General features: G+C 46.6%; 1 protein-coding gene across 1 annotated transcript in view; it reads left to right on the top strand.

Annotated features, from left to right (window-relative positions):
* Positions 1-25,614, top strand: part of ALK (ALK receptor tyrosine kinase) — a 685,772-nt gene that overhangs the window by 563,864 nt on the left and 96,294 nt on the right. The window contains exons 7-9 of the mRNA XM_087436965.1: positions 3,694-3,825; positions 6,163-6,263; positions 25,271-25,440. Coding sequence (XP_087293091.1) covers positions 3,694-3,825; positions 6,163-6,263; positions 25,271-25,440 — 403 coding nt within the window. The remainder of the gene's footprint in view (positions 1-3,693; positions 3,826-6,162; positions 6,264-25,270; positions 25,441-25,614) is intronic.

Genomic DNA, 25,614 nt, shown 5'->3' on the forward strand with positions numbered 1-25,614 from the left:
CTCCACCCTCTGGGCCTCAGTTTCCTCATCTATAATATGAGTTGCAACATGAAACCCGCTGATGTGTTGATGTCCACGATGCATTTAGGACAATGCTCTTCGCTCCCCAACACAGCTGTCCTGCATTTCCAATTAAACATTGCCAATCCCAGTGAGACATCCAAGGATGCTATAACCCATCGAAGAGTGTCTTCAGGTTCCCTGTGTATTGAGCAATGGCCTCAGTAGCAAGCAGCCCCCCAGAAAAGGGTCAGGTGTCCCCCCTTCAGCCCCTGGATGGGTCATTGACTCACTGGGTATTGCAGGCAGCTCACTTCCCCTCCATGGACTCAATAATCTCATCTGTTTGGTAAGGATACTCTTCCTGCCAGGCAAAAACAGTTTTTTAAAAGTTTATTTCTTTATTGTAAAATAAAACATGTTGGTTGTAAAATATTTGGAAAATCTAGAAAAGTACACAGGAGAAAATAACTATTGCCCGTAATCCTCCCTCTCAGACATTCAGAGATAACCATAATATTTTGATGTATTTCTTCTAGCGTTTTTTCCCATGACTCTATATTTTCAAGGAAATGTATAATACATATTTATCAAAAATGTTAACAGAGTTGTCACGCAGGAAGGAAAAGTAGTGTCATTTGGCCTGGAGTTTATACATGGCAGCTCCTGCAGCTACTGCTGAGGTCACATCTCCGTGACTCTACCAATTTGTCTCTCTTAGACTGGAATCAGGTGTCATAATTGCCGAATGTTGCGGGATGGATTGACCTCCACACAGCCTGATTTGGCCATCCAGCCAATGAAATAACTGGCTGCAGTCCAAGACGAGGGTCAGTTAGAGCTGTGATTCTCAGAGGTTGAGGTGCATAGAACCAGCTGGAGAGCATTAAAAATGCAAATTCTGACTCGGTGGTGGCGGGATGGGGGACCTGAGATTCTGCACTTCTCACAGCTTCAGAGGCGATGTGGATGTGGCTGGTCCCTGGACCACATTTTGATTGTTAAAGGGTTAGAGGACTGAACCCACTCCATTTCATTCAGCAAATACGTATTGAGTCCTACAATGTGCCAAGCACTGAGTAGGTGCTTGGGGTGAATGAAAGGAGAAAGGGGTGATCAGAGCGGGAGTTGACATTAGATCCAACCCTGCACACCAACGCTGTGCTCAGGCATTTGGCCCTAAGGGCCATTTCCAAAATCTACCTAATCCACTAAGGGGCTGTGTTCTGGCGCTCACCCCACCAGCTTCCTCAGGGCCAGCTTCCTGCTGAGCACTGATGTGCTTGCAATGGTGGAAATCCTCTCAGCACACCCTCCTGCCCTCAAGCTTTTAATTGTCACATAGATTGTCAGTTGCCCTAACTATTTTGCCTACCACCTCTTTCTTTATTCAATCAGCCAGAAAGAAACGGGCTTCCAATCCCAGCCCACCCTGGATCCTATGCCAAGCTAGGATGAGGATGGGCTTCCAGAAGGTGGAGAATGCCAATGGCTCTCCTTATTCCTGTCCCAGTGGAAGGCATGGGCAGAGCTACCACAGGCATTTCCAGAAAGGCAGCTGAGGACCCGTCTCTGCCCTGAGGGCAGTGTTGGCTGTTTCAGCCAGTCCCCTGATGGATTCCCCTGCCCCAGATGTGAATGATAATTAATAATGCCACCACCGCTCTATATTTGCTCAACTCTGTCTATTTACAAAATGTTTCCACACTCTCTCCCTTATTTTGTCCTTAAATAGCCCTGTGAAACAGACACTAACATTACCCCATTTTACAGATGAGCGAGCTGAGGCTCTGAGGAAGGAAGTGACCTCCCTAAGGTCGCACAGCAGAAAGCTGTAAGGCTAGGACTAGAGCCCAGGTGGCTGGATTCCAGTCCTGCTGAGGTACCAACACCCATAAGTCAAGCCAAGTTCTCTGCCTCCACCCCTAAAAGGAGGGAAAAGGAGGGCACGATGTGCCGTGCAGGCCTCAGCTCAGCCCTGCCCTCTCCTTCTATCAGGAGCCCATCGCCTGCTGGAATCTTCCATCGTGGTCCCCGGTTTAAAGCACGCTTGTGAAGGACACTTCATGGAAGGTCACTTCCAGCTTCCAGTTAGTTTTTGCAAAAGAAGTGGATGTGGGATCCCTTGAGGGGGGCATAAAAAATAAAGCAGCTCTCCTTAGCTTTTGGATTTTTAATCAGAGGAACGTGCAGGGCTTGGGGGAAGAATGATTTCTTCAGGGGGGTATAAATGGGAAGAGATGCTCAAAGTCAGTGACAGCTGGTTTTAATTTATAATTCTGCCTCTGTGTGAAATGCACAGAGAAGCATGGGGAAATGAGTAATAATTCACTAAGGTGCTGTCACAGCCAGGAAGCATTAGGGCCCTCTTTGTCAGCCTGCTGCTGCCAAGAAGCCTGAGACAGAGGAAGGACATGGAGAGCGGTGGGTGCAGCTAGAGAACTCCTTTCCTCCTGCGCGGGAACATGGCCCTGCTGCTCCTCTACAGCCTGGCCAGGGGCTGTGGGTGCCATCAGAATAGCCTGGAGTGGCTGCGCCTTCCCTGCAGTTGTTCTCTGAGTAAACTAGAGAGCCTGAGCTCTCTCTAACCCTCTTCTCCTTTCCTCCTCCTCCTGGGGACAGTTGGGAAATGTATGATCCTTAAAGCTGACTGTGGCCTTTTCAGTGGGACCTGAGGTCAGGCTGATATAGAGAAAAGGATAACAGGGCCCTTTATGCTGAGCCAAGAGATGATTTAAAGAGGCCCCAGGGACTGGGATTCTTGGTCAGGATAGGCTACACGATGCTGCCGTAATAAGCCATCCTAAAGTTTCAGGGGCTTAACGTAACATTTACAGTACCCGTCCACTGAGGGTTGGGGTGGGAGGGGCCTCTGCTCCACAGGGTCTCTCAGGGACTTGGGCTGGTGGGGGCTCCACCATCATACAGCACCACCCCCAGAAACAAGGACTTTCCTTGGCCACTTCAACAGAGGAAGAGACAGACTGAGAACTGCACGAGGGCTTTTCGCAGCCTCCATCCAGCAGAGATGCACGTCACTTCCATTCACATTTCATTGGCCAGAACTACACATGAGGCTTCACTTAACCACAAGGGGGTTGGGAAATAAAGGGGAACAAACAGAAAGTTCTGAGCAATATGTCTCTCTGCAGAGCGGGGTGATTTGAGGGACCCAAACCAACTCCTGGCCAAGACAACCACTACCACCACCACATGCTTGTCAATGTGTCGACCATTAGAAATGTGTTCTAGTGAGTTACACAGTGGCTTCTCCTGGGGTCATTTTCATGGTGGATCAGTATAAAGAGCACAGAACCTAGGAGCTAGAAGAACTGGGTTCAAGTCCCAGCTGGGTTACCTGATTGGCTGTATGAACTTGGTCAGGTTTCTTAACATCTCTGAGCCTCTGCTTTGTCATATATAAAATGAGTTAATAATACCCATGCTGTGGAGTTATTATTATTATTACTATTTTATTTTCTGAAGATCAGAAAATCATAAACCAGCACACGCACAAGTTAGAGATTGGGGCTTCTCTTCATTATGATCAGTTTCGCTAGACATCAAGGGTCTGGCTGGGGAGCTGTTCCTAATGAGGATAATTTGGTCACACCTGATTAATTTTACTTGATGTTGGCCTATTTTGTCTTTAGCAGTCCTGGAAATGACTGTGCCCCTGCACTCTCCCTGCAGGTAAACTGCCTGCTGGTTTTTACTGCAACTTCGAGGATGGCTTCTGTGGCTGGACCCAAGGTGCAATCTCGTCCCACATGCCCCGGTGGCAGGTCAGGACCCTAAAGGATGCCCGGTTCCAGGACCACCAAGGTACTACCACTCTCTTCCTTACCCCTGGTGCCCACCTGGACAGACAGAGACTAAGGGTTCCACCCCAGGGAAGCTGGACCTCCCCTCATCCTGCAAGGCAAGCCCGGGAGGCTGCCCATATCTTGCCCTGGGGTGTTCACACACAATTCCCTCTTCAGTCCTTCCTGGGCTTTAGAATGATTGAATCAGACCAAGGTAGATGTCACCTTTTTGTCCTTAAAATGAGAACCTTGATGAAGGATTAGCTGAAAGATAAGAAAAACAGCAACAATAATAGCAATCCATTCACTCAAGAAGTGTTTGCTGGGGACCTCCTATGTGTCTGGCACATAATTCATTGAGAAGTAAGGAAAACGCAGCCCTCTTATGACTGGGGAGACTGCAGCACAGGGAGGCCTGGTGTCATTTGCCCCAGGTTGTGCCTGGGACCCTTGCACCACATCTGGGTCACTCGCTGCAGCCCAGGATCCTCAGCCACACCCCACCCCCACCCCCACCTCAAGCTGGCAATTCCCGCCCTTCCCATGCCAGAGCCCGTCCTCCCACTGCCCCTGCTCAACTGACAGAGGGGCAGAGAGCCTCCACACACCCAGGAGATGGCCACCCACACCAGGCCGAGCTGACTCCACACCTTGAGACGCAGGCCCTGGTGTGGATTAGTGGGGTCTGTGAGGCCAGCACAGCTCCAAGCATCGGGCTGCTGGAGAGGCCAGACCATCCAGCCATGGGCCCAGCCTTGGGCTGTGCCAGTGGCTAGGTCTGGGCAGGCCCTGGGGTCCACTTCTGTAGGATGGGGCTGGAGGGTCTCTCCCCTTCCCTCCCTTGCATTTGCCTGTTCTTTGTGGAGCTAGAGACCCTCATACCAAAATCCCTCTCTTTTCAAGCAAAGATCACACATCCTATGGAATCTTTTAAGAATTAATAATAACAATAAAAGTGTGAGAGAGGACAAAATCCAGATCAACCACTCAGGATCCAGAGCCAGTGCAATTCCGTCCTCGGTCCTCAGAGCTGGCTGCATCTGAGTGAGTTGGCTTTCGGCCACATTAGAAAGAAGCCTGAGTCCTGGCAGTCACAGGAGAGTTCCGCAGGCCCTCACCAGATGTGGAAGCCCCGGAGCTCCTGCTTCTCCTCGGGGCCTCCTCGCTCCACTGCATCATCCTCAGCACCTTGTCAGTAGGAGCAGAGAAGAGAGACAGAGCTCACAGCTAGCCATGATCTTCATGTCTCTGCTCTCAGACAGCACCCATGGCAAATAAATGCCCAGCCCTTGTTGAATACCTCTGGTGACAGGGCTCTCACTGCCTCCTAAAGTGGCCATTCCATTGTTGCACAGCTCTGAACTGTAGAGCAGTTTTCCTTACCTCAAGGCAAGCTGCACCTCTCTGTAAATTCTACTTATTGATCATGATTTCTGTGAACTGGAGCCCCAAAGAACTAAACTATGCCCTCTCCCACAGAGGCAGCCCTTCAGATATTTAAAGACAACAATTGTGACCCACCCACTGCATGAGTTCCTTTCTCTCCCCAATAACATAACCCCAGCTCCTTGAATCTTCCTCAAGGATGGGCAGCATGCTTTCTAGGATTTCTGGCCTGTCCTGGTTACTCTGCTCTGGACCCACCTGAACTTGTTACTTGGTAGTAACTCCATAACAGACTTTACTAAGAGGTAGAGAAAAGTAGAAATGAATGACTGAAGTCCTGCTTGGGGTTCTATAGGGCCCCTAAAAAGTTGTGAGCTCACTCTGACACCCATCTCCATAGCACTGACCCTCTACAGAATGTTCCACAGTTCCTGGAGGCTTACAGATGCTTCTTCCACCACCATGTGGGGGTGGGGGTCATGTTGTCGCAGGTTTTCAGGCAGATCCGTGCTTAGAAAACCCAATAAATTAATCTTCCTGGTCAGGGCATGGGGCACAGGGTGACCTGGTAGAAGAGAGTGACGGTCGCAGAGACCATTGGAGGGCAAAGAGCTGGCATGACTAGAAATTGGGAGAGGTGGGGCTGGGGGTCCCAGGGTGCTTCAGGCTGCTCCTGGGCTTATGGGCTCAAGTTGGCAACCTTGGGAGATCAGGGATACAGTAGGCCGGATGTATGGTGCTGGGTCATCCCAGGCCATTTGGAATGAGACCTTTGCAGGAGCCAAGTTTTGACAGTGACAAGAAGGCTGTCTTATCCACTGTAGGCAGAAGAAACCAGTGTCCTCCAAGATGTCCCTAGGCTAGAGAGGAATGGTGCAGAGTCCATTAACCCTGCCCTCATTAACCCTGCATCCTGGGGCCCTGCAGTGCATGATGATGGTGCATTTTTGACTCTTCCTCTCTGCCCCAGGCCACTCCCTGTTGCTCAGCACCACTGACGTCCCCACTTCTGAAAGTGCTACAGTGACCAGCGCTACATTTCCCGCACCGATGAAGAGCTCTCCGTGTGAGGCAAGTCTCCGTGTTCCTCTAGTTCTCTGACTTCTCCTGCCGCCCCTCACTTTGGGTACTTTCAGATGGACCCAAACATCTGAGCCAAGTAGCCTGGATGGTCTAGCTGCTTGTTCTCCGGGAGGGAGGACAGGAGGGCCATCTGTGCCATCTTCTAGGCAGAGAGTGCCCACCAACATGGTCCAGTCCCATCTGCAGAGAATCTCACCTTAAACATCCATGCTCAGCGACACTGGACTATTTGCAACAGGACCTGGATTTAAGCAAACCCAGAGAGTAGTTCCAAGGCATAACAGGGGAGGGTAACAGCGATTTACAAGAGACTTTCCACAGAATCTTTCTTAAAAATATCAAGCTCTTGTAATACGTTTTAAATTGTATAGGTTATCAAAATTTGATTTACATAAATTTCACTAAGCCAGCAACTGCATTCAGTAAGATACCTCCTGAGCCACTTACCCAAATGGTCTCTGTAGCTGTTCCTCTTTAGTGTGAGGACTGAGAGACCAGTGCCATGTTTCTTAGCACAAGGCCATATTCTCTAGGGACCAAGAAATGTGCTTAGACCCCAACATGGCCCAGTGATTAAGCTCGTGGACTCTGGAATCAACTGCCCGAATCCAAGCCGGCTTCAAATTGGCTATACAATTTGTTCGGGCAATTAATAGCCTCTGGAGGCCTCACTTTCCACACCTGGAAAGGGGAGACAATAAGATTGCCTACCTCAAGGAGGTGAGGATTAAACAGGTTAAAATATGTACAGGGCTTATCACAGCATCTGGCACAAAGTAGGCACTACCATAGTTGGCCAGCAGTGCCTGGCACCCTGTATCAACATAGGAAAGGAGAACGGGGAGGACGAGGAAGAGGACTAGCCAAAAATCAGACTCTGCTCTCGGGGCTGGGCCACGCCTGTGCTTCTTTGCCTTCCCCCATGGCACCGCATCAACATCTTGCACGTAGTAGAAAGCCAACACGTACTTTAGACTTGGCCAGGCCTCTCTTTCTGGAAACTCACAGGAGAAGTTTCTTTCTGGCGTCGTTTCAGGAAAGCTATGCACCCTGTGAGCAATGTATTTCCTTTCACGTTGTGGACGTGATGAAACTGACCAGATTCGCTTCCCCTCCGCTGGCTGGTAGAAACCCCCGGAGGTGCAGCTTTGACCAGCAGAGGAGTAGAAACAGGCTCCCCTGCTAAGGGACGCAGGCAAATTCAAGCCCTCCGACTTTTTGTGAAATAAAAACTCACAGACATAAATAAGAACGGAAGAGAGGTATCGGTGAAGTTTTTTTTAATAGGAACAATGGTCATATTAAATCTGAGGCTCCCTCCTAGTAAGCAAATAGGGGTTCAAGATGTGCAGTTTGTAGCAGCCTCATTGCTGGTTCGATTTTATAACTCGACATTTGCCCTGTCTTTCTGACCCTCTTCTAGTTTGTGTTATCTGACTAGATTTTATGTATCTCCGTGAGCCACCTTAAATCCTTTTTGGAAGAAGTCAGGGCACAAATAAATAGATTCATTACATTAAATTGTATTTGAGAAACCACGCTATCTGATGCAGATGGTGGAATTACACAGTCATCCTTGATATTTCTCAGGTGCCTCAGAGCAGGCGCCTAGAAAGGAAAGCTTCTTAACGAAAATCTAAATGAGGAGAGAGGGTTGGCCCACCTGAGAGGTGGGGGGGGATCCATAAAGCGTTTGATCTTTAAATTTACGTTTCACTGGATTTAATATGAGCCTAATTTCAGAAAAAGAAATGTCAAGGTAAAAATGATATTTTTCTAATACTTCATCATTTCTCTAATAACCTTTGGGTTGATCAATAGCTCACACAGGTGTTTTGCTTTACTGGCCTGTTTTATTTTTCCTCCAGTCAAATTTGCTCTGGGCTATTTCTGCTGTTTCCTGCCCTTTTCCAGAACTCAGCTCGGCAGGAGTGATGAAGGGAAAGCAATGAGCCCGCTCCCCTCTCAGCTCACAGCGATTTCGCATTCAGGTTTTCAGACCATTCATCTAACACCGATGGGTCTTTGAATTCCCAGTGTTGGGGGAAATGTTTTCATCAGAAAAATAAATAACCAGAATAGAAATATGCATTTCCAGGTTTGTAAGCCAGCCATTTATTTCATTTGAATCCTAAATGCAGAAGGCAGGAAGTTGATTTCCTTCTCCCAGGTTGGCTGAACTCCGTGACAGGGAAATGGATATTGCATTTCTGTGTGAGACTGTGTGAGGTTAACTTGCAGCCTTCAAACCCCACCAACCCTAAAGGGGCCCGAGTGCAGCAAGGTGGACACAAGATAGAGCCAGGGGTGAAGGTCTCTGATGAACGTCAGGCCCTCAGGGTCTGGTGGCTGGCCGAGCCGAGCTCCAGGGCTAACACCCACCACCGAACGTCTTCTCTACACCCAGACCAGTCCTGGTCCATGGGACCTCTAGGAAGTTGAAGTAATTGCAGAGTATCTCAAGATGCTCCCTGAAGAAACCCCACACTCATCAGTGGGTTCCCATAGGGCAACTGGTATAGCCTTTGATGCATTTCCTTGAAAATCTAGCTACAATCTAACTAGTAGGTCTATGTTTCTCCAGTTGCAGTCGCTTGGAAAAATGTAATAAATGCAGATTCTTGGGCCCCACCCCAGACCTCCTGGGTGACATCACTGAGTGGGGTCTGGGAATCTGCATTTTTAAAACCCACCCTCAGAGATTTGGATGCACACTGAAACTTGAGAGTAATTGGCCATAGGTGTACTTGCCAATTGTGACCAAAATTCATTCTGAGCCCATGCTGAGAGCTTTCCTCCACCTGTAGCCGCAAATAGTGTGATGTAACTTTCCTTTTAGAAAGATGAGTAAGAGAAGAGGTTAGAAATGAGGGGATGGGGGAAGAGGCAGAGGAGACAGAAGGGGCTAGGAAAGCACCCCTCAGAGCCTACATGGAGCCAGGGCAGATGCCCACCAACAATGGAGACATAGCCAGGGTATGCTTTTGTGCCAGCCAGCTTCCAGGGCAATCCAGAAGTACGCCAACCTCAGCCTCCTTCCTCCAGACTCCTGCTTCCACCTAAGACCAGCTGCCTCTCCCTGGCTGGCCACGGTGCAGGCACTGCCTCCTCCGTCACTCTGCACAGTTGCATGTGGGGCATGAATATTTAAAGACCTCTGCCTAGCCCAGCCCCAAACAAGAGAGGGTGTTGTGGGGGTTTTTGCCCCCCCCTTCTTCACCACGAGCTATTCTCTGCGGGAAACTGGGGAAGCCACTTACAGTATCTTCAGATTTTATTTTATTTTTATTTTTATTTTGCTGAGCTCCAGTTCAAATAATTATAGTTGCCACCGGGGAGGGGAGCCTCGCGGTAGCTTTCATGTGTTCGCTTGCTGTCAGACCTGCTCGTGGCCACCTCGGCTGGGAGACACACTCGGATGTGTCTAGCATTGCAGCTGCTGATAATAAAGAGCGAGGGAGAGTGGCAGGGGCCGTCTCTGCCCCTCCCCCTGCCTTTCACACATCTAGAAGCCTGAATGTCTCAACAAGCCCCGTGTGGTTTGAAATTCTATTTTATTTGAATAGCCTGCCTGTGACTAGAATATTTTAAACCATGTTCTCAGTACAGAACAAGGCCTAGGGGGAAGAAAAAGTGGGCTTCTCTCATTTTCTTTCCCTCTCCAAAACAGGGAAGCAGTTTTCCTTGTATGAGCTGTATGGAAGGGACCCAGGAAGTGGGATGTGACCCACTTCATTGGTGGTGACACTCTAGGGCAGGTCACTTCCCGGCTGCTGGTTTTCTGAACTTGCTGGAGCTGCAGCCACCTCCGTCCTCTCCCTACACGCATGTACCTACACACACATACACACACACACACTGGGATCCTGGAACACAGCCTCAGAGGTCGCCTTTCTGCCCCTGACGTCAGCCCTATAGTGATAAAAGGGTTGGCTTTGATTAGCGGCTGGGGGCTGCCGAGATCAGGGCAGAAGGCCACCAGCGGGGCTCCTCCGTGTTGGCAGGGGCTATCTGGCCTGCGCAGAAGGACACCTCCACTCGGCATCATTAAAACCAGCAAATGTGGCCCAGAGGGATGTGGGAGAACAGCTTGGCATCTGGACTTGTCCTCTGCCATACGTTCAGCCCTGCTCAAAGCCCCACTGAGAAGGAGCCCTCAAGGCGGGCAGGGCCCTGAAGGCTAGAGGCCAGGGAGTTTCTCAGCAAATTGCTCTCTGGTTGATTTTGCAAGACTTTTTGGGGTGCTGGTGAGAGTTCCTGGACACAGGGCCCATCCTTTCCTGGAGATTTGGCTGGTGGGGTTCTCCAGCATCTCAGTGTCACTCAGAAGCAAAATACACGAGAGTCACGGCTGTGTCGATGGGCGTTATTCAGGCTGGGCCCGCTCCCTCCCCGTGGGCAAAGAGGACTTTCAAGATAGGAAGGAGAGGGGAACTTTTCTGACAGCTGTGTTTGAAGTTTATTATACCCAGTGGCAAAATCTTCCATGGAAAGGCAACAAAAGGCGGATAAGAGTAATAGTAATTATTATAGGATGGCTTGAGGTAGAGGAGAAAACAAAAGCAGAAGGACTCTTCCTTTATCAGTCCCCACCAAACCCTCAATGAGGGGGGACCCATGGGGAAGAGTTAGAATATTCTATTCAGCTCACTTTATGGAGCACATCCTGTGTGTCAGGGCTTCCCCGCCTGTGATGAGGTGGGAGGGGGGCGGGTCGAGGCACATGCAGGGCCGCCCAGGGGATGGGAGCAGCCCATCGCTGCAGGGCAGGAAAGAAATGTCTCAGAGATGCACAGCCAGTAAGCACAAAATCAAGATCAAACTCAGACCTTATGACTCCAAGCGTCATGCTCTTTGTATCACACTGGGCTGCCCCTGCCGGGGGGTGGGGGTACAACCGTGACGCCGAGACACACAGGGGACACAACAGATGGTACCTCCTCAGCTTCAGGGGAGTCGATGTGGGCCTCAAAAGCATCTGTGAGTCCTGACATCGCTCTCACCTAACCCAGAGCCCCCACCCCACCTTAGACTCCTCATCTCTGGAGGCAGGGAAGAAATACCGCCCCATTTTGTAACAGACTAGTTACCCACTTAGTCTCTCCTCAAGCCAGGACTAGTCACTGGGTCTAATTCCTGAGCAGCCAAGGGAACACTGCTGCTCACCTATGGACTTAAATATTATTTGTGCCTTGTGTGTGCCTTATTCTAAGCTCCAAGTGCTCTCACTTATTTTAGCAAATCAGGAAGGAAAAGCTATTTCAAGAGGCCTCGTGGCCTTGATCCTGAATAGGGTTATCATTTCCTGGATGCAGTCCATCTTCTGCATAGAACATGTGCCCATCTGTGGAGAAGGAAACTGCACTTTTCCCTCTCCCTATTCACCCATTCTCCCCTGTGTCACGGCCAACTGGCCAAACACTGACCAGTGGAAGAACAAGCCAGTCCCTACCAGGGTCCACCTGGGAGCAGCCTCTGCCCTTGTATGGCCAAGCTATGTTGCATGAACACCTTGAGGTGGCTGTAGAAACCCTCTTTGTAAATAGTTTGGGGCCAGTGCCAAGCTAGGGAAGATTCCAGGGTAACATTATCCCTAGCTCCCTGCCCATAAGCCTGAGCACCTTTTGTCAGGTATTTCGGGACAGGACATCTAACCCCATCTCATCGAATGCTATGGAATCCACTGCAGTGACAGAATCGCTGGTAGACATCAACTCGCAAGGTAGTCCAGCTCACCTTCAATAACTCCGGGCTTTAGTGCTTGCCTGGATTAGAAGTAAGTCCAGCTAGACTTGCTAGGGGTTGTTTTCACACTCTGTCCTCTGTACCACCCCTCTTCCTGCTTTGGGGACCTTCTAAGAACCAGGCGTAGGGCCCCATACTATGTGACATCCAGCTGGGTTGTCCACTCTCTGCCCAGGAGGACATAACATTGAGCCCAGCGGAAACACAGTGCCCCTCTGGCTCCCACGGGGTGATGCTGACATCTGAAGCAAGTCAGAGCAGCATGGTGGCTCAAGGCAGCTGCCTCCCTCCTGCCCCGTGTCCAGAGGAATCCAGCTGGTCACGCAGCGCTGGGGCACAAGGAGCATCACTGAGGCAGTGTGGTGTGGTGGGAAGAGCAGTGCCTTGAGGTCTCTTAGCCCTTGGTGGGATCCTGCCACTCTCAGGCAGGGTGACCTTGTGCAAATCACCTCACCCTTTGCAGGTTCAGTATCCTCTGCAGGACTGTTGGGAGAAACAAGTAGATGAGTTACAAGGAGTGCCCAGCCCTAGACACATAGATGCTTAGTAAATGGTACTGGTGATTTCTACTCCTCTACTGCTGCTGTTACTATTATTATCTGACTTTTGTGATGATTCCAGGATCAAAGGCGGGAACCTACCCTATGCAAGGATCCTGAATCTAGAAATTTGGCCTCTGCTATGCCCTAGGTGACCTGGCAATAGGGGGATGGGCAATATTGCCCAGCTCAATGACTGGGGTCCAAGGAAGCTAATGCTCTACTGGCAGCAGATGAGCCCCTGTCACTGCCTCTCCCATCCCCACCAGCTCCTCCTCCGCCCCCACTCACACCCGGGCAGCAGACACCTAAACAGATGGTTTTGTCACCCTTTTACAAATGGGGAGACTAAGGGTCAGGGAGGGAGCCTGCGATCATGCACAGCTGGCCAGCAGTGCAGCAGAGTGTCCTTAAGACACAAAAGCATCTCCTCAGGAGAACTCCTGTGAATGGGACAGTGGCAGCAAATGAGGGGACCACCCGAGAAAGGAGAGGAAGGGCAGATGGAGGGAGTGTGGTGAAATGACCCAGAGCAGAACATCACAAGCCTGACTTTTCTTTTAAAATCTCTTTTTATAACTTTAAAATGACTGCCAGTTCTGTATTTTATTCCCTAACGTGCGTGTTTGTTTGAATACAAAAACACAATTCATTACAGTTGACCCTCCCTGAGTGGGGACCAGAGAGGCAGCGTGGAACTCGGCTGGGCTGGGTGGACGTGCAGATGCCCGGCCTGCAGGAGAGGTGAGGGAGGGAGGAGCACAGCGGGCCTCAGTTAGGCAGTGAGCCAGCAAGTACTCATTTCAAACCCACCATGTGGCCAGCCTTGCCAGAGATAGACTGCAGGAATCTGGGATCTCTTTAGGGAATTTATTCAACAGAAAAGTTAAGAAAACTTATTTTAAGTACTATAGGTCCTAGTCTCCAAGTTACTTATAGATCTCTCAACTACATTACACTAAAAAGCAAGCCAAAATTAACCAGAGCCCTCAAACACCCTAACTTTTTGCATTCCTGGGAAAAAGAAACCTTCCCTTAGCCTGGCGCTGAGGCAAGGGACCCTTTATAACTGTAAAGCCAACTAAGGGAGTATTTTTAAAATATCAGACCCTACTGTGTGGCTGGCACTGTACTAAGCAGTTCACGTCCATGATCTCATTACCAACACAGGCTAGTGAGGAATTGTTACCCCCACTTACTGACGCAGAACCTGGTTCTTAGAGAGCTCAAGGGACTTGCCCAAGGTCACCCTGCGAGTAAGAGGCAGAGCCAGGACTCAGACTAGGTCTGTCCAGCTCCAAAGGCAAAGCTGCACTCTAGGGTCACTAGACTTGACTTAGGTCACGAGAATTTGCATCCCAACTCTGCCATTTATGAGCCATAAGACCTCAAGCAAGTCGCTCTCTGTAACTGGGGATCAAAATACCTGTTTTCCTTGCTGCATGAGGCTGTTTCAAGGATCAGATGAAAATACAAAAACTCTTTGTAATCTCTACAATATTTATGAATGACAGCAACTATTGTTATTGTGCCTCTTCTTACTTTGCACAGGCATGAAGAAGTTACTGCCGACATAAATTCAGACACTGGGTGTGTTCTTGTTTCTCCCCACAATCATCAACGTGTGCATAGGTTGGGAGCACTGTTTTGCATGGTGCCTAGCATTAGCACCAGGAGGATGTGCCCAATGAACCCATTTAATCAATAATTAATTAATTAACTGGGCAGCCCCTCAGTTGTAAGCATAACCTTGGTCCAGGATAAGAGCTAACAAGGAGACTTCTCATTGATTCTCAAGTATCCAACAAACGCGACCCCACTGAGATTTCTGAGCCAAAATAATTCTTCCCTCAGTACCTAGAGCTGGGAAGCCGCTGGAACCTCACATTCTGGCACCACTTACTGTCATGTGGTTGCCACTGCCAGGAAACACATTAACGGGTTAAAGTAGTCAAAAGCAATTGTAATTACAGTTGGACATAATTAATTTAATACCTTTGAGCCATTCAAAATTAATACCTCTGCCATTACATGATGAAACTGAGGCATATGAAGAATTGCCGTCAAAGCTCAGTGGTGTGAATAAAACCCTCCTGGGTGCTCAGCAGAGATTTGGGTCACATTCAAAATCCACATGTTCATCATGGACCCTCGTGGCTCCCACTGGTGGTGATCACTGTAACACGTTCAGGTGGCCCATATATGGGGGGACACCCTGTGGAAAGCACAGGCTCTCCCCAGCTGTCTGAGAATAATTACTGCCTGGGTGGCTATGGGCCCTGCAGACATTCGTGTGCCCGGAGTCATTTATTCTCTTTCCAATGGTCATCCATGAAGGTTGTAGGAGTTTCATTGCATAGAGTTGATCCTGTTCCCCAGCCAGAGGATTACAAAGCTATTTCTCAGCATTATCCCCATCACACACAGAGAAACTGAGGCACAGAGGAGGCTGTTTGCTCAAGATCACCCCATTACAATGTAACAAAAGAAAATATCAGCTTTTTCTTCCCATAAGACTGGAAAAATAATTCTCTGGAGAACCTGAAAGAAAAAACACTGGACTAAAATTTTTTAACACAGCATCCTTCACCCTGCCGTATTCTGGTTTTTGTGAGCTGTTTATCTCTAACCTGGTGTCCCCTGCCTGCTCTTTCCAGTACAGGAGGAAGGAACTAACATTGACCAGATGTATTTGGTAAGCCGGCCACGGGGCTCACATAATCTTATTAAAGTCTCCCAGTAACTTTGTTTGGAGAGTATGATGAGCCCCATTTTACAGAGGAAGACTGAGGCCCTGAGATATGATGTCATAAATAAAGACAGAACCGCTCTTTCTGATTTCAAAGCCCGTGCTCTGTCCGCAGCATGACTCCACTGCATTCCCCAGAATCTCCCTCCTTCCTTTGGTCTTTCTCTCAAAGGTTCAGGCAAGAGAACCTGATCCTCCCTGAAGTGAGTAAAAACACAACACTCTTTTCCCACTTTCTGACATCAGAATCCCCCTCACTTTTTAATATAGCATTTATTGTTTTTTCTGATTACAAAAGTACTCTATGTTCATTGTAGAATATTAGGAAAATACAGGAAAGTATGAAGAAGAAAATTGAAATTGCCCATAGTCTTACCCCCAACGATAACCCCTGTTATCAAGTTGGTACATTTCCTTCCAGACAGATAAATGTAGATTTGAGCAGAGTGATAGATAAAGAGTTTATACAAATTAAGTGTCATACCATATATGCATTTTGTGTCTTCTTTCTTTCCTTAATATTACATTTTCCTATATCAATATTATTTTTCATAAACATGCTTTTGTGTGTGTGTGTGTGTGTGTGAGGAAGATTAGCCCTGAGCTAACATCTGTTGCCAATCCTCTCTTTTTGCTGAGGATAATTGGCCCTGGGCTAACATCCGTGCCCATCTTCCTCTACTCTATATGGGACACCGCCAGAGCATGGCTTGATAAGCACTGCGTCGGTCTGCACACGGGATCAGAACCCGTGAAACCCAGGCCGCAGAAACAGAGCGTGCAAACTTAACTGCTACGCCACCCGGCTGGCCCCCATAAACATGCTTTTAATAGCTGCATGCTCTAAACTTATTTTATGTTTTTTGTTCTAGTTATCAAAAGTAATAGATGTTCATTGTAAAAAAAAAAATTAGAAAAAAAAGAAAAGACCAAAGAAGAAAAAAATACCTATAACTCCTTAACCTCAACAGCCAGGGATCCCATGGTTATTCTTTTTCTATATATAACCCTCACGTTATATAGAACCCTGAGAAATCTCAATCTTTTAAGTCTCCTACATGGCCAGGAATCCAGCATTTCTTAAGCCTCCATAATTGCAAGCATTTGCCAGCGTATTTTACTTGCTTATTATCAGAAATCTGCATCTGGCCTGCTTCTTGCTGTGTTGGGTTGATTTTTCATTAGGCTATTTATAGCTAGAGAATCAGTGTTTATTTTTTCCAGGTGAATTAGGAGATGGTGTACAAAAACACTGGGCTTTGCAGTGAGTCAATACTCTCAGTTAAACTTAATAAGAGACCATATTGGAACAAAGGAACTCTTAAAATTATAAGTTCACACCCAGAATCACAGCCCTATGGCATCTTAGGTTGGGAAGGAGCCTTAACCTCCATTCAAACCTTGGATGTCTCTGACAACAACCCCAGTCCTGGTTATCCTGTCATGGGGAATAGCCAGGGAGTACCCACCCCCCAAAACAAGCTCATCTTTGAGCATATCTGTCTGTTAAAAAGTACTTCCTTCTGTTGAAGTGAAAGGCACACTAGAGTGTCCATCCTTGGTTTTGTCTCTACTGCTGGAATACATGCAGCCCTACAGACATTTGAAGAAAGATAGCACCTCCCCCTCGTAGTATTTCCTACGTTAGGTGGCACTGCATGCAGAATGAACATTATTTGATACCGTTCAGTCTCTTTTGTCCAACTTCAGCCTAAATTCCATGCTGATTTTTTTTAATGGGTTCAAGAGATTATTGTGAAGTTGCCACGAGGTATGCATAGCAAACACAGGACATATTCTAGGCATAAAATAGCAGTAATTACCTCTGGAGGAGGAAAGGGCTGTGAGAGAAATAATAGCATTAGGCCTAGCCACAATGCTGCTCCTGCTTTACATACAAAACTTTCATTAATAAAATGACAAACACTGGTAGCACATAATTGGAAAGCCTATCGAGCCCTACAGAGAGGGAGGAAATAAAGGCCCTTGTAAAAGGGCTGGCTGGAGCCAGAAGACATAATTGCTGGTGGCGTGCTCCTGGCATTGTCTCTTTTCACTTGTCTCATTTGCTGTCTGCGTGTAAAAGAGTTTATTAGTCAAAAGCTGTCGTTTATAACCTATATCTATTAGGATATGTCTAGAAGGATCAAAATTTTTATTATTACAAGAGCCAACAAGTGTTATTTCCTGTAAATATTATTTTGGATTTGTATGAGATTTCCCATATTTGTGTGAATACATTTCATATAGAGATATATATAGATATAGATACATGCATACATACATTTACGACTATTAATTGTCTGGCAGAGACAAAGTTTGTAAACGGTTTAAAATCTACTATTTCCTTAATTCTCTTAATATGAAGATATTTCTGTGATAAGATCTTGTTAAAATTTAAATTCTGATTCAGTAGGTCTAGGGTGGGTCCTGAGACCCTGCATTTCTAATAAGTTCTCAGGTCATGCTGACACTGCTGGTCCACAGACCACACCTTGAGCAACAAGGATCTAGAAATCATTTGCAATACACTCCAAAAGATTTAAATATTACCATGATGTATTACATGTATACTGCACTATAGATATGGTAGAAAGAGCATAGAACCTAGTGTGGAATCCAGGTCTGCAGCATATGGGTTTAGTGACCATGGGTGACTAACTTAACCTCTCTAACCCTCAGATTCCACATCTTAAAATGGGTATGATACCTACAGGAAAGAATGTTGTGAGTATAAAATGAGACAACATATGCACAAGTGCCTAGCACAGCTCTCTAGTATTCAATAAATAGTCGATTAGCAAATTACTTCATCCTATAGGCCACCCAGATAGAAACTGGTCTATTAAAATCAAATTCCAAGGATGCTTTTTGCCCACTCTGGGCTCCTGAACCTTGACTGTCAAGATCGAGCCAGATCCACCTGGCATGGGTATCTATATATAACAACATCAAACGGGTCTTTAACCTAAGACTGCATAAGGACCCTGGAAGTCTTTGAGAGGGACTTGAGCCTGTATCTGCTCTGGGAATCACATATAGTTGCTCTATACACTTAGATTCAAGTAATTAATAAAGGATATTCAGTAAGAATTGATATCAGTCCTCCAGTTCTTCCAATTAAGAAATTGGTGAGAACCTTACCCTGTAGACCCAAAAGGATAGTTCTGGTCCCATTTGCATCCTCAGGTCATCCCTGCTTACCCTCAGCCCCAGGATCTCTCACTCTCATGGTTGTTCTCAGTCTTTGCCCGGGGGTGATGTGGCAGCCCCTCTGCTCGAGGCCGTGTCCTCCTCCCTGCAGGAAAAACACTCCTTCTACACCTTGGTGATGGTGGGCACATTTTAAGCCATTTTATAGTTATTAAGAATTGCCTCCTACTCAAAGTCCAAGATGAAAATGGACCCCTCACTGAGAAAGCCAGGCTACTTCCTGCACTAAGTAGTCCCATCTCCCCAGTGGTCTCAACCTAGGTTGTACTTTAGAATCACCTGGAGAGATCTGAAAAACTGCCGATGCTTAGGACCTACCCATGGCCAATTAAGGCTGAATCTCTGGGGTGGAGCCCAGACATGGGTAGTCGTGAAAGCTCCCCAGGTGATTCTAATTTGCAGCCCAGGTTGAAAAACCACTGGTTTAACCATTTCATTCACGACATGTGAGCTCTACTTCCACATTTTTTTTTAAAGAATGCGCTCTCTTTTTTCTTTTTTTTTTCTGCTGGGAAAGAGTTTCTCTGAGCTAACATCTGTTGCCGATCATCCTCTCTTTTTTTTTTTCTCTCCCCAACACCCAAGTACATAGTTGTATATTCTAGTTGTAAGTCCTTCTAGTTCTTCTGTGTGAGCCGCTGCCATGGCATGGCTATTGACAGACGAGTGGTGTGATTCCATGCCCGGGAACTGAACCCAGGCCACCAAAGCAGAGCGCGCCAAACTTTAAGCACTAGGCCATCAGGGCTGGCTCTCTACTTCCACATTCTTTATCTCACTCAATCTTTATAACTACATTTTAAGGTGGATGAGGAAGGTATGGTTATTATCACAAGTTTGTCTGTAAGAAAATAAAGGCTCAGAGTGGGTAAGTGATCGGCTTAAAGTCACACAGTTAATTCACTTTGGCCTTGGAGCCCAAACTCCAAGTTATCCCCTTTTCAACAGGCAAGAAATCAAGGATAGTTTGACAAGCCATCCCAGAATGAATGTTGATACAAAGGGCAGTAGCTTCTGGTGCCTTCTAGAAAGGAAGTTGGATGAGTCATAGGAGCACAGGGACAGAGTCCCAGAGGCTGCTCTCTAACTTCATGCTTCTCTGCAGATTCTGATGCAGTACGTCTGGGGTCAGGCCGGAGATTCTGCATCTCTACTGAGTTCCCAGGTAACATACCAGCCCAAAGATCACACTCTGAGTAGCAAAGCACTAACTGACTCTTAGAGGCAGGATCTGGAATCACTAGGGATAACTACAGGTGAGAAGTAGGCCAAGTGAAAGACCACAAGTTCTGGACTGCTTGTGTCTTGAGGAAGAATAACATCTGCCTAGATACATCACCTTACCAAACATTCAGTGGATGAAAAAAATAAATGGCCAAAAAACACACTTTGCTAGCCACTCACTGGCTGCCAGTTTGCAATCTTATTCCGAATCTTTTGTATCTGTTTCTAGAAGTAGACTTTGCTGAAACTCAAACAGTGCACGCTTTGTTTGAGTTTAGCTGTAGACATATGTTTTCTGCTATAAACACAGGTGGTGGTATTATAAGGTGAAAGGACAGTCAAATTTTTAATTCTCCTCTTTGTCCATAACTTTGAGCAGTTGGGTCAAGTGACTGACTTGACCCAAGTTCTGACTGTCTATGTCAAGTGTCTTGACTGTCTTCTGTCTTATATCTTCACTGCCAAGTGGCTCCAATTACTTCCTCTTTTGCTACACTCAGCACAATTGCAATTACTCATTTAAATTCAGACTTCCTGGCTAGATGATAAGGTCCATGAGGACAGGGAATATGTGCATAACATGCAGCACATAGTAGATATGCAGTAAATATTTGTTGAATGAGTGGATGATCATCTCCCTCATGGACTGATACCAAGAGGGATCCTGGTGGACCACCTCAGGAGCTAAGGATGCCATCCTTAGCACCATCCCTTGGCAGCCAGCCCAATTCTCTCTTGCTCAGGCCAATTGTCCTAAAATATAGCACAGGGAGATGGGGAAAGCTCAGTTGTCAGCTGGCCAATGGCCCCAGTGTTGATATGACAGGGCTACATCTCACTGACATACTCAGGCCACCAGCAGACTCTACTTCAAACTGAAAGTTTCCTAAGAGCAGCTGAGAACTAGGCAGTTTCGACTATATCCAGTTGGCTGCAAAGTGGGTGGATCCTCTCCCCTTTCCTGGAACCTGACCTCTAGAATGCAAGAAAGTGCTAGGGAGCTTCACAGGATGGAAAGTTGATTTCTGTCCCTAAGAGGGGGACCTGGTAAAGATGGGAGAGTCTTCTTATATACGTATACATTTGTATGCCTTCTGACATTGATCAGCTCCTACTGTGTGCCCTCCCTTGACAACCACTGTGAATTCAAGATGAATAAGACAGTCCCTGCCTTGAAGGAACTTGTAGCCCAAGGGGGATGGAGGGGATGGAGGGAAGATAAGGCAGCAGAGCTATGCCCTGTGATGGTCCCAATGACGTCAGTTATAAGATTTCAGAAGAGGGGGAGGTCATTTCTGAGCTAAATGATAAGAAACGGCTCCTTGAAAAGAAAATAGATTTAACTTTTCTTAAGTGGCAAGAAGGAAAGAGAATTTAGAGGAAATGGAAAGATCAAAAGCACAAAGGCAGAAAAATTCATGGCAGGTGCAAAACTGGCATGTAGACCGGTATGAGGGAGTCGAGGAACCAAGATTCATTGAGCCTCCATGTGTGGATGACTGGGTGAGAACTCTGGCAGACCCCACTGCTTACCTGGTTGCTCTAAGGTAGTACAGACAGTTCTTCAGTCACCTCACAACATAAAACACAGGCTTATTTAGAAATCAAAATGCCCTATCCAGTCAAAACTTGAATCTTGCTTGAAAGTTAGGGCTTCTTTCCCTCCGCTCCTCTTACCACATTTGGCCCTACTGCAGAGCCTGAGATCAAGGAAAGAGTGGTCACTGATCTCTCTCCTTCTTCACCCAGCTCTCCTCCTCTTCTTCCTCTTGCTAACTTCTGACCCTTCAAGGTCTTAAGTACAGGGAGGGAGAAGAGGCCAGGAGAGCAGGAGAGTTCTTACTTGGCCAGGACTGTTGTGGTGATCTCTGGCTTTGGTATTTTCTGGATGTGACAAATATTTAAGGCTTACTATTTCTCACAGGGGACACTTCTGTGGTTTCTTTGGAGATCTACCTTTCTCCCCACCCCTTCCACTATGGCTGGGAATCTTTCACCTTGACTAGGACCTATGCATCTCCATTCCAGGAGTTCAGTTACTCCTTTCTCTGCCCTTGAGCATATCGAGATACCTGCAGCTTCTTTCTGCTGAGTTCTATTTACCCCTCCAAGCAGCCCTCTAGGACAAGATCTAAAATGACCCACATGGGTTCTGTTATATAATGCTAACTCTAGTCTGTGTGCAACGCTCATGCATTTTTTGCCCCAGCAAACTCTGAGAGTACAGGCTACCCAACGCTGTCACTTCACCTTTGTTCTGCCATCAGAGCAGCTAACCAGCCCATTGTTCATACTTCAGATTTTCCAGGTAGGAGATAGACACTAATCCACTGTGCTTCCCCAAAATGGGAGTAAATTTCAAGTGTTCAATGTAGTATCACTAAAACCACTCTCTCTTGACTTGGGATGAAAAGCGAACTTTCTTTGCAGGAGGGTGAAGTGAGATGGTACTCAAGATACACCAAAAGCACATTCCAAAAACTCTCTGCTAATAATCAACCACCAACTTTTCTATATCCAAAGTATAGTTGAGGAATTAAGAATTGTGTAACCTGTTTTCATCCTCGTCTCTTGAAAGTCCTGCATCGTTGTGTTCTCAGACTTTTCTTTTAAATGCAATATCTATTGCATCAGTACTTTAGCCAAAATTCCTTTTTAATACTTTGTTGCATTATTTGTTATTTCCTTTTGTCGTCACTATAATCCTATAAAGTAGATAAAACTATTCCCATCTTAGATAATGGAGCACTGAGCTTCAAATTGACCAAAGTGGCAAGAATAGGTTTGAATCCAGATCTCTCTGACTCTAGAGCTCTTAGACCATTCTAGAATAAAGGATACATGTGGCTCAGCATACATACTGGATAAATATTCATTGAATGCCTAAAAAGCTGATTTGCTTAGATTCTGGAGGAATGTAAATGCCTTGATATTAATTGATAGAGAGTGAGAAACTATTGAAGAGTCACAGATGGCAGTGAAAAACAGGAAAATGTGACAGAGATAGACAAAAGAATGTAGAAGGGAGAAAGTGGAGAGGGAGATGCACTTTAGGAGGCTATGAAAGAGTTCAAAGAGTAAGTTATAAAAGACATGGTGAGTGATGCTTTGTTATTAATGAGGATAGAAGCCAGGTTGAAAGAAATTAAAGAGAGAATGGTGACAAGGAAATAGAAGCAGCAGTTACATACCAGTTATCCAAGATGTTGACATCTGAATGGAGGTACGGAAATAGGTCGCAAGCCAGAGGAGCTAGAAGGATCAAATAAAGGATATTTTTCCAGGATAGGTGAAACCTGATCTTACTTTTAGACAGAAGAGCCAGAAGATAGAGAGACTCTGAAGGTTCTGGAGAAAGGAGGAGCAGTTATTGAGAGAGCAAGGACTAAGGGGAAGTAAAATGAGAAGAGGTTAACATAGAAGAAAATGAAGGATACATCTTCCTCTAAGACAGGAAAGGAAGCGAGAAGGTGGGTAAATAGACACTTCTGCTGCAAAAGAAAAGAAAAGAAGAAGAAGAAGAAGAGAGGCTGGAGGAGATTGTACCTGATATAGTAAATCTTTGTCAGTAAAATAGGAATCAAAATAATGGATCAGGATTTGGGGACCAGGAGGTGACAGCATCAGTGTTTGAGGAAGAGTTTGAAACACCTATTGTGCTATATGTGTTCAGAAATCAATTCTGGAAATCAGCAGTGGATGAATAAGTACCACCAACAGTCCAGGGCATTGAGGTTCAACAGTCTGATTTCACGGAAGTCCAAATCAACAATATTCTGTGTCCAAAGAGCAAAAGGAGAGAAAGCATGTGGCAAGCATTATCCCAAGCTGGGCACTGTAGGGCCTGGGCTGAGGGCTGAGAGGGTTTAGTTAGCAAAAGTAGGATTAAAATTTCCAGTTATGGCATCCAGCAGCACAAGAAAGCCAAATGGAACCAGAAAAAAATTGACAGCTTTTTTAAATTATCCCGGGAGGTCTCAATGGAGACAAGCATTTGCTGCATTGGATTTGGGGAAATGGGAAAGGTATAAGTGAAGAGATTTATGGTTATAGACTAGGCTTACCGGACTCAGACTCTCAGAAGTAGAACAGCGCCTGGTCACCCTAATGCAGGTGTGGCCTTGTTAGTGAAGAGGTTGTATGAAACAGAATGGGAAGTCTTTAGCTTCAGCTCCCCATGGTACATAACCTCTCTGATCAAACTGTGAGGCAACCATGAGCTCAGGGACTGGGAGACAAAGAAGCAGAGATTTACAGAGAAGCATGTCTTCAAACAATGAGAATCAAAGTAAAAGGGGCGCCATAGCTGATGAAAACTCCAGCTTACCATAGGACATATTTTACCTTCCTTCCTACAATAGCCGTTTTTTACTACAGGATCTGAATGGGAATATTTGGGGCAATGATATGCTATAGTCATCCTAAGTTTTAAATGTTGTTTATAGATTGTTTCTATCAAACATACAACCTCTATTATTTTCAACACAAAGACCAGAGACCTTGTTTATAATATATACTGCCTCTGAGCATGACCGCACGTAAACTTTCTTAGAAATATTAGCTACGATTCCCTTTCATATGTCCAGGAAACAGTGTCATAGAAACCTTTAATAAAGACACAATGAAAACATATGGTTGTGGCTTCCTTTTGGCAAAGTGGGCCATCTTCATTCTGAAAGACAGCCATATTAAGAGATCTTTATATGTAGATTTTTGTCTCACCTTTGCCTACCAGTGGCCATAGGTCTCAAGTCATAGGGTCTCCAGTTAACTAACACATAACATGGTACCGTTGAAATTAGACTATTAAAGTCTTTGGGGAAGGAATAAAAATCTGTGATATCTAAATCACTAAAAGAAATTGAGTCACAAAATTACTTGCCCAAGGTCACAAAGTGAATTGGGGCCACAGACAAGAATCTTTGGGTCCTCCTTAGGAAGTTTGTTTAAAACCCTCAGAGGGGCCGGCCCGGGGGCGCAAGCGGTTAAGTGTGCACGCTCCGCTGCGGCAGCCTGGGGTTCGCTGGTTCAGATCCCGGGTGCACCCCGATGCACCACTTGGCAAGCCATGCTGTGTCAGCATCCCATATAAAGTGGAGGAAGATAGGCACGGAAGTTAGCCCAGGGCCAGTCTTCTTCAGCAAAAAAAAAGAGGAGGATTGGCAGATGTTAGCACAGGGCTGATCTTCCCCACAAAAAATAAAAAAAAAAACCTCAGAGTATCTTGATATTGATATCACCTCAGAGGCAGAATCTTGTGAAATTTAGGATGATGACATCAATCTGAACAAAGTTCCAAAATTGGCCATCAGTTGCCCCTCCCAGCTCCTTGAACCTTAATGAAAGCTATTTTGGGAGACAGTGAGTGAGATCAGGCAGTGGGTGTCCAGCTATCGTCACTGGGCAAACCTCAGCCGAGTATCCAGCAAAATCCTTTAGGCTTCAGTCGAGAATTCCAGGAAGGAGACCTAAGATTTCCTTTCAACATTAACACCTTGTCCTTCTGGCTCTTCTCTCCCTTGCAGCTCCGAATGTCCTGGCTCATCCGTGGAGTCTTAAGGGGAAACGTCTCCTTGGTGCTGGTGGAAAACAAAACCGGGAAGGAACAAAGCAGAATGGTCTGGCATGTGGCCACCAATGAAGGCTTGAGCCTGTGGCAGTGGACAGTGCTGCCTCTCCTCGATGTGGCCGACAGGTGGGTCTCTAACCATCCCCATAACTCCCTTTCCCTCCATCAGCCAAAATGCAAAAGGGGGCCATGGCTTCCCTGCCCCCATACCTCTACCCAAGACACACATCCAGATGTGCACACAGACAAATGTGTACACACACGTGCATGCACACACACACATACTTTCTGCATACTTAC

Source organism: Ceratotherium simum, chromosome 11 (assembly GCF_057802395.1).
Source record: "Ceratotherium simum simum isolate JZ-2026a chromosome 11, ASM5780239v1, whole genome shotgun sequence".
Taxonomy (NCBI): domain Eukaryota; kingdom Metazoa; phylum Chordata; class Mammalia; order Perissodactyla; family Rhinocerotidae; genus Ceratotherium; species Ceratotherium simum.